Source organism: Chiloscyllium punctatum, chromosome 23, assembly GCF_047496795.1.
Source record: "Chiloscyllium punctatum isolate Juve2018m chromosome 23, sChiPun1.3, whole genome shotgun sequence".
NCBI classification, from domain to species: Eukaryota; Metazoa; Chordata; class Chondrichthyes; order Orectolobiformes; family Hemiscylliidae; genus Chiloscyllium; species Chiloscyllium punctatum.
The window spans coordinates 86,904,599-86,922,907 of record NC_092761.1 but is presented as its reverse complement, the minus strand read 5'-3'; the positions used below and the strand labels follow the sequence as shown (position 1 = coordinate 86,922,907).

The following is an 18,309-nucleotide window of genomic DNA, read 5'->3' as shown; positions in this document are numbered from 1 at the left end:
AACTGGGCCAGCATGTGGTGCCCATCCCCAGTTGCCCTTCAGAAAGTGCCTCCTTGAATCTGCTGCTGCTCATAAGAAAATAGCAGGTGAACTGGGACAAATATTTTGCTTCTATCTTCTCTATCAAGGATATAAAAAAAAGTTTCAGTATTAGTTGTAAGTCGGGAGGTGGAAGGGAAAGGAGAACTCAGTGCTGCTTCCATCCTTTTTTTTGGATTAGTGGTGCTGGAAGAGCACAGCAGTTCAGGCAGCATCCGAGGAGCAGCAAAATCGATGTTTCGGGCAAAAGCCCTTCATCTTCCATCCTGACTGTAATATCACTAGACAAACTGGGGGAGCTGTGAGTTGACAAACCTTTTGGATTCTGATAGACTTCATCCTAGGGTCTTAAGAGGTCAGTAATGAGGAAGTGGTTGGTGTTGGTGATTATTTTTTAACATTCCCTCAATTTCAGAATGCGAAGTGACAAATCTAACTTTCCCATACAAGGAGTAAGGAAGGCAAGAAACAGCAACTCCCGGCTAATCTGACAATTGGAAAGTGGTATCTCTTGAGGTTATAACTATACACTTTTAGAAAGACTTGAGGCAATTGGGAAGGGTCAACATGGCTTTGTGAACTCAACATCGTTTTGTTTAACCATCTTATTGGTATGTTTTTGGAGGAGTGGCATGTGCTATGGACAATGGGGGCCTGTTAATGTGGAATAGCATTCCTAAAGTGTGGAAGCAGGCCATTCAGCCCATCGAGTCTACGCCAACCCTCAGAAAAGCATCCCACCTAGTCCCACCCCTCTGCTCTATCATCCTGCATTTCTCATGGGTAATCCACCCAGCCTGCACGTTCCTGGACACTACAGCAACTTAGCATGTCCAAGCTACCTGACCTGTATGTCTTTGGACTGGGAAAAAACCCAGAGTATCTGGAGGAAACCCACGCAGACATGGGGACAATGTGTACATTCCACACATAAAATTGCCTGAGGAGGGACTCTAACCCTGGTCCCTAGCACTGTGAGGCAGCAGTGCTAACCACTGAACCACCAGGCTGCCCTGTGCTGTATTTGGATTTTCGGAAAGCATTTGTGAAAGTGCCCCCATGAAACATTTACTGTGGGGAAATAAAAGCTCATGGGATGGAGTAGTAGATTTACTTGGGTAAAAGATTCTCTGGCTGGCAAAATAACAGTAATGGGTCATTTTCTGATTGGCAAGCTATGACAAATGGAGTTCCATAGGGAATTGTGCTGGGACATCTACATTTTACAATTTACGTCAATGGCTGAGATGCGGGGAGTGAAGGCGTGGTAGCTAAATTCAAGACGGGTAGGAAAGTCTGTTGTTAAGAAGACATGAGGAGTTTGCAGATATGGATAGTTTGTTGAGTGGGCAAAACTCTGACGGACTGAGTGTAACATGGGAAATTGTGAAGTTGTTTGCTTGAGCAGGATGAATGAAGAAGCTGAGTATTACTTAAATTGAGAAGAATGGAACTCTGAGGTGCCAAAATATTTAGTTTGCAACCAGGCATGTAATCAAGTAGGTTAATGGGTGGCTGTCCTTTGTGAGGGATTGAAGTGAAAACGTTCTACTTCAGTTATTATAGGGCACTGGAGAGGCCACATCTCGAATGCTGTGTACAAGTTTTGTCTCTTTATTTAGAAAGGGATGTAAATGCATTGAAGGCTTTACTAGACTAATACTTGGAATTGTCTGAGGAGGAAAGAGTGGACAGACTGAACTTTTCTGCACTGGAGTTTAGAAGACTGAGGGGGTGCATTGATTGAAGTGTATAAGATCCTGAAAGATCTTGTTGAGGTGGACATCGAAAGGATCGTTCCTGTTGTGGCCCAGCTGAGAATGAGGGGGCAATGCTTTTAAAATTTAGATGCTTCTCTTTTATGACAGTGATAGGGAGATAGCTTTCTTCGAAGGGTGGTGCACCTTCTTGTCTCAGATGGTTGGCTAATTTTAATATTTTTAAGGTGGTGTTAAATAGATGTTTAAGGTTATTGGGTGCACATGGGAATGTGAAATTTGAAATCAGAGACATCAGCCATGGCCTTATTGACTGAGTAAGCTAGAGGGACGCAATGGTCTACTTCCAGACCTGTTCATGTGTAAATACAAGCAAATATAAAGGACTTCTAGTGTGTCCCTTTTGGTCTTCTCTTTTTAAGGGACCCAGTCTGTTCAAATATCCCTGATAGCTGTGACCTCACTTGATCTGGTGTTATCCTTGTAAGTTTTTTTATGCACCCTCGCCAGTGTGTCTTTACAATATGGAAGTCAGAGCTGTGCACAAAGTGAAACCAAGGTTTGGTACAAGTTTAACAGAACTTTTCTTCTGTTTTTGAATGTTGCTTCCATGGAAGTGAACCCCACTGTTTGGTCTGAATATCTCAAATGATTGTGTTAAGAGTAGCAAAGGAAATTCACATCTGTACACATTGCATTTTTGTTTTTGTGTTTGTTTTATAGATGCAGGAATGAGGACAAGAGGTGTGGGGACAGAAGACCACCTTGTACCTGGCCCTGGTTTCCTGGATTTGTCGGAGACTGTTACTCAATGCACTTTATTGAAGATTTTTAAGGGACGCAATGATTTGACTTTTTATTACTCCTCTGTCTTGCCTTTCTTCTTCAATCCAAAACGCAAGAATGCAAAAACTCTCAAACACCAACTGCCTCAGTGATCCTTTGTAAGGGAACTCAGACACTAGATTCAGGCAAATGACAGAAATTTGTAATAGCTTTTTATTGTTTTTAATTATGTGAACCCCATGTATATTTGTAAACCATCCCACAATGCACTGCTCAATATTGAAAAGTATAAAAATACAGTGGAAGGGATTAAGTTATCTTCCAGGGAGCAATTCACGGTGTTGGTTATTCTAAATACCGCTGGTGGGTCAAACCTCCACATTTCTTAATGCATTACCGCCAAAAAATAATCCTTTTAATCTTTTGATTGAAAATGATCACATGGGCAACCAGACGTTTTACAAATTCTTTCTGATTCACAAATTGAATTTGAAGTATTCAGTAAGGCAGCCAGATGTTTGCACAGCAGATTCCAGGTTGACCTACCAAACATTCTGCAAAGGCATGTTTGAGTAGAATGTATTTGGTGAAAGCCAGTGCCTTGTTTTTAATATAGCCTTGTTACCTTGCATTGTAACTTTTTAATGTTTATGAAACACACATTTTTATACTTGTTTAAAACTTCAGAAACATTGACGATAAGGGGTTTGGTGGGGGTGTGGAGAAAGCTACTTGCTACCTGAGCCCGGGCCTTTTGGGAGATTGTTACTCCTACCCCCTTGAATTTGAGAGCAGATCCTAACTTTTAAATGTATCACCAGAATAAAAAGGACTATTTTGTGTGATTGATGGAGACAATGCTAGTGTTGAGAAATGGCACCTAACCACCTTGTTGGCATCAAATAAGAGCCACCCCAGATTGGAGACTTCAGAGTGAATCTTACTGTCTGTCAAACAGACCTAAGGAGGTGTGAAACCGGTTGGACATGAGGGTGGGGGAGGGGGGTCGTCGCCCCCCCCGCTTAATGGCTCAGTGTGTGAAATGTACCACTGGATCTGACACGAGTCTTCAATAGGCAGGTCTCCGATTCCGGCCATGGATTCTACACAGTCAAGTCTTGGTGAAAAGGAATGAGTTCATATTTGGAGGTGGATGGCTAAAACAAATCATCCAGCAACCCTACCTCTCACTTTCCAGTGAGTGTTGTTTTTGAATGCATCCTCTGGTATGTCCAGGTCTGGGCCAAGATCCATTTCCCCACAACCCCTCCAGTCCTTTGTGTCTCCTCATCAATGCCCTGAAGATTGTCACTGTCTAAAAGCTATCCATGACAGAGAGAAAATCATGTGGGGGCTGAGGGAGTTGCCATAGGGTTCACGTAAATCCATTCTCCAATGAGAGTGTTGGCCCCTTTCTCATTGAATCTTCGGCATCCCCTTCCCAGTCAGTGTATTTAATGTGTACAACAAGCATACTTATTCAACCCGTTAACCAGAGGTGATGTCTTCCATCTGGGAGGCAACTCGATCAGTTCCCATCTATAATTTGCGTTTGTCCATCTCCATGGCACTTATCCTGGTGCTAACCTCTTTCGAACACTAAGGTGAACGCTGTCATGATGTGCTGCTTTTGCTCACTCACTCGGTCTAACATTGCCCTCGGGTGATTGAAGCTTTGACCGTGAATGTTTGCGCTAAATTGCATGTGAATTATTTTGTTTGTTTTTTTTTGATATCTTTGTACCTGGATATCCAGATTTGTTTTTAAATAAAAATTGACCATTTTTTTCATATCCACATGTGTGACTTGTCTGAGCTGTATTAAAAAATGTTCAGCTTGCACAGTAAACCCACATCTGTGTACAGAGGGAGCGAGGGATAGTTCAGTCAGACCAACCCCCCCCTTCCCCTACCCCTAGCAAGGAAAATATGAGCACCTTCCTTCAGCTCCACATGGAGGGGAAAAAGTGAGCTGCTTTTGACTGCAGTTCTGTGTTGGAAATTTTTTGTAATGCAATACGTTAATGTTCCAATAAAAACAAAGTGTGGGAAACTCTCAGTGGGTCTGGCAGCATCTGTGGACAGAGCAACAGAGTTAATGTTTCAGGCCTATCAGTCGTTGCGCGGTAACAGTCTCACCTCCTTGAGATCAGACACTTTCCTAAACAACTTGCTCAGAGATGTTATGACACACTTCTGGAGCAGTGGGACTTCAATCCGGCTCAGAGGTAGGGACACGAACACTCTGTCACCAGAGCTTTAGTGCTGCAGTGAAACTTGAACCTATGGGCCCAATCTATTAGTCTCTGAGTTACTAGCAGAGGGTGGGCGACATTACCAATACACCACCATCACTTCAGGAAGGTTGTGGGTTTAAGATGTCAAAGGTGCGGTTGCTCAAAGAAGAGCATTAGACGAGGGCTTTCTTTATTCCCCCCCCCTGCCGGTTCATAGAATCCCTACAGTGCGGAAGCAGGCCATTCGGCCCATCAAGTTCACAATGCCCCATCCAAACAGCAAGCCACCCAGATCCTGTCCCCATAATCCTGCATTTCCCCAAACCTACATGTTGTCAGATTATGGCAGATAACCCACGCAGACATGGGAGAATGTGCAAACTCCACCCAGATGGTCACCTGAGGCTGGAATCGAACCTGGGTCCCTGGCACTGAGGCACAACAGTGCTAACCACTGAGCTGCCATGTTGCCCCAATTGAATGTAAAACAATCTCATGGCACTATTTTCAACAAGAAGTGTTCTTCCCCTTCCACCACAGTGACCAGAGGTTTAATCACATGGTGGTGTTCTGACTGGTTTTTGCATCACAACAGGCAAGGTTTTCACTCATTTTGGAAGTTTGGTGATTCACTGATGTCTGCCGTGTTTGGTCTACGTTACATGTGACTCCAAGCTCACAGCAACGTTGTTGACTCCCCTCTGAAAAGGCCCAATGAGTCACTTGGCTGAATCACCGAAACGTAGAAATACTTGGATTTTCTTCAACAAGATCAAAGCAATAATGAATTGGTTTCGCCATTCTTTTAATAAGGGTACAAGAAGAAATGTGGGTGGCCTGTGGTCATCGCTAACTCTGAGAAAAGAACGAGACAGGGGCATATACAACAGGGTTAGATTGAAATGTTTTTATTTTGATTTGTGAGGGATCTTCTTTTCCATATAAAATAAATCTATTACCAGCATACAAAAATTAAATAGAATCTAGTATGTCAATCCTTTACACATTGGCAACCCATGCATAGTTTATATTTGGCATCTAAATTAAAAAAAAAGGCAATGCAAATTTCATGATCAGAGAGTTTGAGAGACACAGATTCTGCCCTGTTACCTTCTGGTCCAAAGTGTGCGTCCTGCAGTCTGACAGTCACCAGAGTGAAGGCAACACAACCATCCCATGTGATGGTGTGATCAAGTTGGGTCATTCCTCAACCAGTAAAGACAGCCATTTCCACTCAGGCACAGTGACCCTCTGTTGTTTTGAGCTTCACTTAATGTCTTTAAAGATTAATGTTATTTTGAATTTTCTTCCTCAAGAAAGGCATGAATAATGTAAAATTATGATTAACTCCCCTTGATAAATGGTGAGGTATATCCTTTGTCACCACTTTATCTTTCAACTTGCCCATCCAAGGTATGGGTGGTTGTCCATTCTTATTGGAGGTCATGTCTTGATTGACAGTTCCAAAAGGTTTGAGTCGGGGGAGAGGGGGCCCTCATTCCTAAAACTCAACTGCAGGAAAGCCAAGTGTTTTCTCCCGACCTGTGTGGGAAGGTCATTAAATAATGGGGTGGCGAAGCTTTAAAACACAAAGGATGGCATGGTGGCTGAGTGGTTAGCACTGCTGGCTCACAGCGCCAGCATCCCAGGTTCAATTCCAGCCTCAGGCAACTGTCTGTGTGAAGTTTGCACTGTGCTCCAGTTTCCTCACACAATCCAAAGATGTGCAGGTCAGGTGAACTGGCCATGCTAAATTACCCATAGTGTTAGGGAAATGGGTCTGGGTGGGTTACTCTTTGGAGGGTTGGTGTGGACTGGTTGGGCCAAAGGGCCTGTTTCCACCCTGTAGGGAATCTAGTCAAAGCCAAGGTGCACACTGCATTTGGTAGATAGCACTCTTCCATTTTGTACAAGTCTCCAATGTTTAGTGACTAGAATCCAGTAAAATACCATAATTCCACTCTCCACCTACTCTATTTAATAGGTGGAATTCTACAAATACTTAGAATGGTATTTTCTTTTAAAAATCATTAGTCTTTTTTAAAATCACCTTCATTTATGCTCCCTCTGCAATGTGTAACTCTGTAGTGGCCTCTGGAGATTGTGAAACTAGGCAATCTAGAGTTGAAGAAATCTGTCAGTTACAGTCTAGCGTAGGACAAGCTCTGCAACACTCCTGCCATGTGCTAGCAACCCTGGCCAGTGGGTACGGATAATCCAGCTCCTTCATGGAACCTCAGGTTGACTTGACTGGAGCAGTTGGGGTCACCAGTGAGCCATTACCTTTGGTTGACTGGTGCATACAGGGGTGTACTAGGACACTCTTGGGGTTAGGAAACCTCCAGAAGGTAACTGGTCACAGGGTCTGTGGATATTGCATAAACTCTTGCTGTCTCTTTCATAATGCTCAATTTCTTGAGCGCATTGTGATTTGACATCTGACATGCATTACATTTTAACAAGTATAGTGAGGTAACTGGCATCACAGTATCACTCAATCTAGTGACATCAGTGCAAATTCTAATAACAAGTCGGTTACATTGTGGGTATCCATTCTGCAGAATCAAGAAGCATCTTAAACCCCATGCAATCAGCAGGGTGAGAAATATTTTCCCTGGGGTTAGGGCATCAGTTTGTTCACCACCCACCACCTCCACATGGGTTAGCTTTGTACTGATCAGAATCGATGGTGACTTGAAAGTCATTTTCTCCTTTGATATGAAGTTGATGCAGCATTCTCAAGTTCGAGTCTCATCAACCACAGGCTCAGCCAAAATAATTGTAGCTGGCATCATTGTAGGTCCTTGCAATTTTTCATGCCAACTTATTTTAGTGATTTGTTCCATGCAATGAGGCTGTATGACCAATGTATTTCCTTATGTGGCATTGAGAGACCAAGGCCACCTTTTATCATCGCAATGTTGTGCCACAACTTCTCTCGAATTGAGCTAAATTTCAACTCCCAACATTTGGAACAGGTTCAGACTTGGATCCCACAAGTAGAAGGACCAAGTCTAAAAACAATGGCATTCAATTCCCCTCCCTCACCACCATAATGTAAGTATTGAAGATGTCAAGAATGCTTCTGTGACATTGGGGTGTTGTGATGACCCATTTCTTGGTAGGTTACTGTTTTGACTCCCATGTGGTACCAACCCTTTATTCTGTCAGATATTGGGCTTTCCTGGATCTGACCATCCTCTCACCAGCTAATCTAGAGGGCAGTCATGAGTTTTTAAGATGCTTCCTGCTCACATCACTTATAAGGCTGATCAAAATCAGATCCAAATTTAGGCCAAAGTTGGCAGTTTTGAAAGTAGGTTTGAAATCTGAATCCTGGCAAGAGTTAATGACCCTGAGAGAAGGGAGAAGTCTCCCTCCTGACAGGAAGGATCAGGGTTTTGAGAGAAAACTAACTCACTGGGTGAGGAATCAACAGGATCACTCAGAACTAAATCTACATCCCATCCAATGGGAGCAGGTTGATTTCCTCCTGCTCAAAATGGGATTGGATGCAATGTTGGTTTTACATCATCCAGGTTTTAATCTACCTCAAATCCAATATGTAAAATAAAAACTCAAATGTTGTCTCTAACACCAGCCTGCAAGTTAATATTGCTCTCTTTGGATCCAAGTTTTCTAGTTTTGAACATGGTATTGATAGTGACTACGATCATTATAGACTTTCTTCAAGCAAAACAGTGTGAGGTTTGATGGATGAGACATCTTTTGGAAATTAGACACTCACTATTAAAGGAATATCTTTCCAAGATACTCTGAGAATGACCAGCCTCACTATTATATACTGATATTCTAAGGGATTGCCGAGCAGATGCTTGTTGCTATGACACCAGTTGTAAATGGTGCAGTGGCTTATTTGCCTGAAAAGTGCTTTTGGTACATCAGGCAATGACATCATCATTTTACTCTAGTAGTAAGATAATGAGACTCTGCTTCCCATTTATTCCTAATGAGCAAATGGATTTGGTGGGGGAGCCAACACTCTGCCTTGTCAGGGGATGGGGTGGAATTTACAATTAGTGAGATACAGTGATGTAACCATTGGTTTCTGATGGATACATCAATGCTCACTTTCAAGTTTTTGTCAGGTCCTTCACTGAGGACCCTTTATCATCTACCAGACACATGGAAGGATCCACACACGGAAGACCCTGGTGCAAATAGCTAAAAGGAAAGTTGTTCCTGGGTAATAATGCCAACCTAATGTACATATCACTGGCAGGAAGTGCCACTGGTTCACCCAGCTATGGAGAGGGATGCAAACCCAAGGTTTGAGTTGGCAGTAAGTGTAAGGAGGGAATGCTGACTGATTTGGTCTAAAGGCTGAGGTGGTTACAGCAAAGACTCGACAATCAAAGCTGAAAACTAAAGGTGTAATGACAGAGGTTCCAGAGAGCTACCTGGAAGCAGCTCTCCAAAACCTCATTGGCTGCCTTCAAGCAGATTGGAAGGGCTTGACTGAAACCCATCAGTGACTGAATCAATTGGAGCCATTAACTCATGTAAAATGTTTGATAAATTATCATAATGTGAACATATAATGTGTCAGTGGCAGCTCATATTGCAATATTAGAAAGACCAGCCCAAAGGAATTTTTGGATGATTTCTAATCAACCTGTTCAGTGATGTTATTACACACCATTGGAGCAGGTGGGACATGAACCTGGGTCACCTGGTCCAGAGGTGGGGACGCAACAACTGCACAAGAGACCTAATAAAGGTATCTTCATACTCTCTCATCAATCGGTTCTGAGATATTATCATGCTCCTCTGAAGTAGGTGGGACTTGAATCCAAGTTGCCTGGCTAAGAGGAAGGGACCCTACCACCACACCACGAGATCCTCCAAAGTGGTTTTTATCATACGTCCCAAAGAAGTTTTAATTTTTAAAAAATTAACCTATTTTCTAATCAACATGTTCAGAGATGTTATTATGCACCTCTGAAGTATGTGGGACTTCAACTTGGGCTTCCTTGTCCAGGGGTGAGACACTACCATGGTGTGACAACACCCCCACCCCCTCCCCCCCACTCGAAAGGAGTTTTTGTTTATAGATCCCAAAGGGGTTTAAGTCACCCTTATTTAAAAGTATCCACCTGATGCCCACATGTAGTTAGTGATGAGCCTGGGACCTCCCTGATGGTGAGAAAATGCAAAGATCTACGTTCATAATGCAAGAACAGCTGGCTCTCCCAATGGATCCAAGTGCCTGAATATACATAAAGTGTATGAACGCATGTCTGTGTCTTCAAAAGAGGACCACTTGGAGGTGAATGGGGAGTGGAGCGCATTCACTGCTTTTCCATGAAATAATTATTGCTGGAACTATTTTGTAAATAGAATCTAATCCCAATATTGTCACTATTAAAGAACTGAAAGTCACTTCATGATTGCCAATGTTCTTGTTTGTACACAATAGCAGTGGTGACAGAAATTTGTACATGCCACACTGTCAGCTCCCCAAGCTTTCTCAAGGTGCTTTATTTGAAAAGCAATAAATTCCTATTGGTAATGCTTCCTTTTAGGACACAGATCATCTTCCTTCACATGTTTGTTCAAATTTGTATTCCTGTTGCTTAGAAGGAAGGTTTAACTAACTCTATTACAGGAAGTGTGCGACTGCACCACTTCCTGGGCACAGTGACATCACCGCACTCAAAGGTCTTGTCTGGAAAGATCCCAATCAGTTGCACATCTTTGGCAACTTGGACAAGAAAAATGACAACCAGAATCTTAAAGTGATCTTTCAAGTTCCCGACTGACCAAGCTTCAGATAATTTGCCCCTTAATTACGTCTTTGAAAGTCATAGCCAAAAACAAAAGCCAAGAGCTAAAATTGTATAAAGGTAGCATCCTGAGTAGCATCTTCTGTTATTTAATATCATTGGGCATGCAGAGTAATCAGGTGCTATGCAAGTACTCCCAGAGTTTTATATTGTTCAGAATATATTTGTGAATTTCTGAATGATTGCAATGGTAAAGCAGTGGTTCTGATCTCATACAGTGCACATTGTATCTTGGAAACTGACAATTCATTCATATTATGTTCTTCACACCTCAATATTGACACTCTGTACAGCACCAGTGCCTTGTGCCCAAAGGTGGGAAGTTCCGATTGGAAAGAAAGATAGTCTTGCTTCTCAAAGAGTGCAAGGTCTTTCATGCATCCAGTTTCTGACTTTGATATAAACTTATGGAGAAGTGGCGTACGTTTATACTACTTCTTGTATGTTTACAAATCACATGACAACTAGGGTGATTTGTCTCATCAACTTGGACCAAGGCATAAAAAGGAAAAAGAGTAATGCAGAGGAATAATTTGCCATATATCTTTGAGTGTCTCATCTCCTTTATGCTGTATTTAGAACACAGAAAGAGGCCAGTTGATCTCTGCTGATGACTGTGCCCCACGTGAATCTTCTCCCAGCTTTCTTCATCCAACCCCATCATAACCGTTCCTCTCTACTACTACTTTCTACTCCTCCTTGTGCACTTGTCCAGCTTCCCCTCAAACATATTTTACTTTTCACTTCAATGTCACCCTGTGGGAGTGAGTTCACATTCTCACCACTCCCTAGGTATTCCCTATGTAAATTCCACACGGATCTAAAGGAGGGAACATTATCCCCAAGACTCCTCCAGCTGCTGTCTTTACTGCAATGAACCATTAAGGTTTCACTGAAGGTGCTTTTCTGAAGATAACCCAACATCTGAACTCTCCGTTTTCCGGATGGCTATCAGCTGGGAAACCTCAGCTGGGAGGTTCCTAGCTGAGAAAGGATGACCTATTGTAACTGATCATAGAGGTTTAGAATCATAGAGATCAATAGCACAGAAAATGACCCTTCAGCACGTCAAGTCTGCTCCAATCAAAAACAAACACTATTTAATCCCATTTATTCCACTGATATAACTGCAGGGCAGAGAGATCTTGTATGGTGGGGAGGGGGGGTTGAGAGGGATGTAAGCATGGGTGCTAGGGTTTGGGGGGGGGGCTAGATTTGTAACGGATTTATAAGAGTCTACAGCGAAATCTAGAGTACAAACTCAAGGTGTGTGCCATAACACTTGGTTTTTATTAATGTCCATCACTTCTATGCTGACATCAGCTCAGCTCAGTTAGGTGTACCACCAATGTGGGTGTGCGATACGACATATCTGATGTGTGGTCAGCTCACAGTCTCGTACATTATCTTCTCTCGGCATAGCCTTCAGACTGTCGACATTCCTTCACCATACTGCGTCACACTCCTGGAGCTCCCTCACAAACAGTACTGTGGGTGTCCCTATATGCAAAGAGTTCAGTAGTTCAAGAACACCACCTTCTCCAGGGCCTTGCGGGATGGGCAATAAATGTTGGCCTGGCTAGTGATGCCCACAGCCTTAGAATGAAGTAAAAACACCAACTCCCGGTAACAGCCACTGGCTAAGGTGTTGTGCAACCTGACTCATCCACATTTTCTTTCAGTTGCTTTTAAAGGGTGGTAGCTTTTGACCATCATTATAACTTTCTCAGAACACTTTGGGAAAGTTTGTGGATGGCAAAATTAACGCAAGCCAATCAGAAAATGATTGTTCCCTCCAATCAGACACCAGCACCTCAAGATGGAGTTAGATGAAGACAATTATAACCCTAACCCTATCGCCCAACAACCTAGAGAGATTGCATCACAGCAACCAATGCTCTTCTTATTGGTTCCAAGGGTTTTGTGTCCACCAGCCTCCCAGAAACCATTCTCATTCCTTCTTGACCTCTGACACTGGTTTTCAAATTGCCTCATCACCCCGTTGTCCTTTGTCCAATGTTTCCCTCCAAGCTATGAAAATATTCCCCCACAACCTCAGTTTTGGGACAAGATTTTTTTTTTCTCTCCTGCAACCTGATTTGACAATATTTTTGATAAAAGCGAAATTTTGCAGACGCTGGAAATCTCAAATGAGCAAGAAAATGTTGGAAAGACTCAGCAGGTCTGTGGATAGAGAGGAACAGAGGTAATATTTCAAAGCCAGTTTGACACCTTTTCAGAACCCTGAAGGAGAGTCATAGCTGACTTGAAGCATTAATTCTGTTTTTCTCTCTCCACACATCCTGCCAGAAATGTTGAGTTTCTCCAACATTATTTGTGTTTGTTTGATATAATTTAGCTTTGATTGAAATTCCATTAAGTATCTTATCCCTGGTCTGATAGCAGTACACTTAGGAGAGCATTAATATCACTCAGTGTCAGATCTGTTATTGAGTTAAAGGACAGCTGAAATAACAGTCAGCAGTTTTTAGGCAATCACACTTTCTCCAGCAATCCATCACCCACAACTGGGACTCTTTCCTGATCGTACTCCTGTTTACCGTGTTTCTGTTATATCAATAGACCGGGATGGCAAAGGTTAACAGCAAAGATCTCAAAATGACCAGGGGATGAGTGGTCGGACAGGGAGGGAGGTGGAAAGTTCCTCTCCATCCATGAATTCATTGTCCTATCGTGGATCCCAGCACTGAAATGGTTAATATTGCTACTTCTGCTAGAATGCACCATGTTAAAGGTGTTTAATCAAAATGAGACAAGGGGGTCATCAGACCAAGCATTCCCATACAACTCCCATCAGCTCCAGTTTCCCAACATTTTCAAGAAACCTCACTAAGACAGTGAGGAACCCAGTGATGATACCGTTCTCCTGTCCCTGTATCAAGCTATGTCTATATCCCATCTATGTTTTCTCAAGTTCATTCGCCCTTGGCAATTGTTTTGATAAGACAACCATGAACTGGTTAACAATTGCCCCACAACTGAAGCATAAATGGGACAAGAAAATTGTGGAAAGTCACCAAGAAATTCAGAAAAAAAACAGATACAGAAACAAAAGAGGAGGAAAAAATGTCAACAGCAATAAGGGAGTAGCTGTCCCATTCCAATAAATGGGCAAGCTTTTTTATATTTCCAATTTATCTACATTGAGAAGAGAATCAATGCTAACCAATACTTTTTTGGAAGGATAGGACGAATGGTACCTATTACATGGGATGAACTGGAATAAGTCCAAGGTCTAATGTGAACAGGTTTTTGTTATGATCATGAAGGCTAAGGGAATGTTGGCCTTTAGCTCAAAGCATATACAAAGTGAGGTTACATTTCAATCGAACAGAGCCTTGGTCTCACATTATCTGGAGTAACTATGTTTAGTCCCAATCATTACATCACAGGAAGCTTATACAGGTTATGGAGGAATGCAGAGGCATGCACAGCTGGAAGGACTGAAATACATAGGACGTGCTACACAAACTTGGCTTGTAATCTCTTGTGTTCAGAATATGGAGGTCTTTAAAGGTCATCAAGGTCTTTAAAGGATTTGAGAGAGTGGAGAGAGGAAAATATTTTCTCCAATGAGGCATCAAGGACAAAGGGACAGAATTGGATTATCAGAGGCATGCACTTCAGGAGTGAAATCATGAAACATTTCTTCATGTAAGGCTAGTGGAGATCTGGAACATTCTTCCCAAAATACTGAGAGTCAATTAAAGCTGCTAAGGTTGAGGATGATAGATTTCTGTGATGGAAGGGAATCAAAGGAGGTCAAGTAATGATGTTCAGATTGAGGTACAGGTACAAATTAACCACAATCTAATTCTGTGGCAGAGCAAGAACAGAGGGCTGAATGGCCTCTTCTTATGGTCACTCTGATAATGTAGCTTTATGCTACAAGTGTCAGTGACAGCTATGCCAATGTACTGAGAGTTTTCAACACATGCATCAAGGTACTACAGAGATTTGATAAGTGATATATTTGATATATTGATATAAACTTTTTTTTAATCCCTTCATGGAATGTGGGTGGCCCTGGATGGCCCAACATTTATTGCCTGATCCTAGTTGCCCTTGAGACGGTGGGGGTGAGTCTCCTTCTTGGAACTGCTGTAATCCAAGTGCTGTAGGTTGACCTAGAGAGGGAATTCCAGGATTCTGACCCAGTGACATTGAAGGAACGATGATATATTTCCAAGTCAGGATGGTGAGTGGTTTGGAAGTGAACTTGAAGGAGGTGGTGTTCCTATGTGCCTGCTGTCCTTGTCCTTCTAGATGGAAGTGGTCACGGGTTTGGGAGGTGCTGTCTGAGGATCTTTGGTGAATTTCTGTAGTACATCTTGTAGATGGCACACACCACTGCTACTCAGCGTGGGTGGTGGAGGGAGTGGATGCTTATGGATTCATGGCCAATAAAGTGGGCTGCTTTGTCCTGGATGGTGTCAAGCTTCTTTAGCTTTGTTGGAGCTGCAGTCATCCAGGCAAGTAGGAAGTAATCCATCACACTCCTGATATGTATTTTGTAGATGGTGGACATGCTTTGGGGAGTCGGGAGGTGAGTTAATCACTGCAGTATACTTAGCTCTGAACTGCTCTTGTAGCCATTTTGTTTATGTGGTGTGTTTGGTCAGTAGGAAGTGGTTCATTGTGATTCAGTGATGGTAACGCCATTTAATGTCAAGGGGCAGTGCTTAGATTGTCTATTATAGGAGATGGTAATTGCCTGGCATTTCTATGGTGCGAGTGTTACTTGCCACTTGTCAGCTCAAGCCTGGATATTGTCCAGATATTGTTGCATATGAACAAGGACTGCTTCAGTATTTGAGGAGTAGCAAATGGTGCAGGAGTGTTGTGCAATCATTGGTGAACAGCCCACTTCTGACTTTATGATGGATGAAAGGTGCAGTTAAAAGGTTTATCTAGATTACAGACACATTGAGAAGCAGGTTTTACACCCAGACAGCTGTAAAGGTCTGGAACTCACTATCCGAAGGACTGATTGATTGACAGCATATCCTGATTGCATTTAAAGATTTGGACTATATCTTGAATGTTGTAACTAACACAGTGACAGACTAAGAGCTGGAAGGTGGGATAAGAGGTAGTAGCTTTTTTCTGTCCAGTATGGACATGATGGGGTGAATGGCCTTCTGCACCATAAATTTTCTCAGTTTCTACCCTCTTTTGCTACACTCTTCTCCCAGTTATATGTGGTGACAAGAAAATTAGGTTTCTGGGGCGTGAGAAACAATGGCATCTCTGACTAATGCCCCAGTCCACATTCACAGACAGCCATGCTTCAAGCTACAAGTGGACCTTCCCAAAGCGAATCCAAATAAATGCTGTTGAACTGGAAATCTCTCAGAGATGTCCATGATAGCACTGCTTCCCAATAGGAATTATTCCTGTGCTGTTTTGGGGCAGCTGCCACCAACACTTGCTAGTTAGTTTAACCTAGTTAGCTGAGCACAAATTTACAGCTGTTATAATGGGCTGGAAATCTGAAGTAAAAGACAGACTCAGCAGGTCTGGCATGAGAGAGAAACAGGGTCTAGATTAGAGTGGTGCTGGAAAAGCACAGCAGGTCAGGCAGCATCCGAGGAGCAGGAAAATCGACATTTCGGGCAAAAGCCCTTCATCAGGAGAGAGAGAAAAACAGTTAACATTTTGATTCCGGAATGACACTTCTTTAGGATTTTTCACTGCAAGCTGCCATCAACTAAACTTAAACCAACTTGCCTAATCATTGTATTCCTGGTTTAGCGAAATATGTCTCTGCAACAGATGACATTTCTCAAGATCTTTCCAATGACGAAAAAAAATTTGGGTTCCAGCAGAGTGAATTTAGATTCTCAGCAACCTCCTGGCCTTCCCCGCACGATTGTGGGTTAGTCAGGAGAGATGTCCTGGCATGGTTTAACTCGTCATTGACTGCAGGAGAGCCAATTTATCTCAAGGGGCACAATCAAGTCAAAAGGAAGGAGTTGAAAAGTACAGTAAAACCCTGGCATAAAAGGCATCATGCGGCACAAGTCTGGTGCTACACAGCTGGTGTACATCCCTGTATGAATTGAATTGCATGCAGCAAGGTAGATGAAGTTGCATGCGATAGCATCTCCGAGCTGGATGTGACAGTGCTGAGGATCAGGGAAGGGAGAGGTAGGCAGTACATGTGAGCGGAGCGGTCAGGAATGAAGTCAAATCCATGACTGTGATGTCTCAAATGGATGACCCAACTCTCCCGCGCAATCAGTGCACAATTCACCCACTCCCCTCCCCATTCTATAATCAGGTTACCTTACAAACTGTGTGTACCCGCTAGTGTTTTTATAGGCACGTCACATGTCTTTAAGCACTGATGCTAAAATCGGTGCAATCTTCAAGCCTTTGGTGGGGTTTTGAGGTCGGTTTTGGAACCGTAATGTCCACGCTCAGTGTTGGCACAGGAGTTTACCAGGCACTCCTTCCTAGAAAGACCACAGCAAGCACCATGAGTAGAAGCACCTACCCACTGGTGATATACAGCTAACACTTCGTTTACACGGGGGCACAGGCAATGCAAATTCAACCAGTTAAAACATTTCGGTCCTGAATTTCCTCAGAGCTGCCGTAACTGTGCTTTAGCCTGGACATTGCTTCACCCAAGTGCTGGTGGGAAGGGATGTTTTCCCCACTCTTACAGGAAAGGTACAGCCACACAGATGAAACAGCTCCCAGGAAATTCTGAGCCACATTCCAGACAAAAGGCATTGCATTTTAATAATGTCTTGCAAGATGTCCCAAAGTGCTTTACATTCACTGAAACACTTCGAAAGTTAAGTCACTGTTGTGATACAGGAAAGATGGCAAAGCCTTCTGTGCACAGAAAACTCTCCCTTGTTACAATGACGACATGTTTTTTTTGTCATGTACTACTGATTGAGGGAGAAATGTTGATCAGGAATCTCCACAGAATGACCCTGCTCCTCTGCAAAATAGTGTCAGAGGATCTTTTGGGACCTACCCGTGAGGTAGATAGGACCTTGGGTTAACACCGCATCCAGAAGACAGCTCCTGTGACAATGCAGCACTCCCTCAGTACAGGTGTTGTGCTTAGGTCCCTAGGGCGAGTCTTGAACATACGCCCTCTCAGGTGTGCATGGTGTCCAGTCAGGCATGGGGGAGAGAGAGAAAGGTTCAAGCAGAAAAAAAGAATAAAAATGGGATAAATTAACAAGAGGGATGGAATCACAACTGAGGTGTTGGATGAGGAAGGAGGTCAGAATTCAAACTGGCGTGACTTTGGCACAGGAAGATTCCATCATCTAATGGGACATGGCTGCTTGTGTCAGACACAAAATTATGTCCAATCATTAAGCAAGTAAATTATTTACTCCATTATTACCCAAGATTCGACATTCAAAGGGAGGGTTTTGGGGGGGAGCTGGGGTGGTTGTGGTGATGTGGGTGAGAGGTGGTGGGCGAGCACAGTAGAGGGTGAAAAAGATTGCACCAGAACTAACTCTAACCCTATCACAGGAGCAGGAAATCTGAGACTGACCCAATAGCCTCAATGTACTAGAAATGCACAAGGAACATGTCAACGAGTGATCAGAGCAAGGAGGTTGTTCACAAGTCTCAAATCCCGAATGATGTACTGGAAGAAACAGCTTAAACACAACAATTGAGATGCTACCTGATAAGGTAAGGCTTTTATGCCTGGATTCTAAA

The 18,309-nt window shown here is 43.0% G+C and overlaps 2 protein-coding genes across 5 annotated transcripts in view; one reads left to right on the top strand and one right to left on the bottom strand.

Moving 5' to 3' along the window:
• Nucleotides 1–4,340, top strand: part of LOC140494214 (transmembrane protease serine 4-like) — a 58,141-nt gene extending 53,801 nt beyond the window's left edge. For all 4 annotated transcript variants that reach the window (XM_072593386.1, XM_072593384.1, XM_072593385.1 and 1 more), the window contains one exon: nucleotides 2,481–4,340. In XM_072593386.1, coding sequence (XP_072449487.1) covers nucleotides 2,481–2,492 — 12 coding nt within the window. In that variant the 3' untranslated portion in view covers nucleotides 2,493–4,340. The remainder of the gene's footprint in view (nucleotides 1–2,480) is intronic.
• Nucleotides 4,341–5,672: 1,332 nt separating this feature from the next.
• The window catches only part of LOC140494213 (sodium channel regulatory subunit beta-4-like), a 33,314-nt gene continuing 20,677 nt past the window's right edge, over nucleotides 5,673–18,309 (bottom strand). Inside the window, exon 5 of the mRNA XM_072593381.1 lies at nucleotides 5,673–17,066. Coding sequence (XP_072449482.1) covers nucleotides 16,979–17,066 — 88 coding nt within the window. The 3' untranslated portion in view covers nucleotides 5,673–16,978. The remainder of the gene's footprint in view (nucleotides 17,067–18,309) is intronic.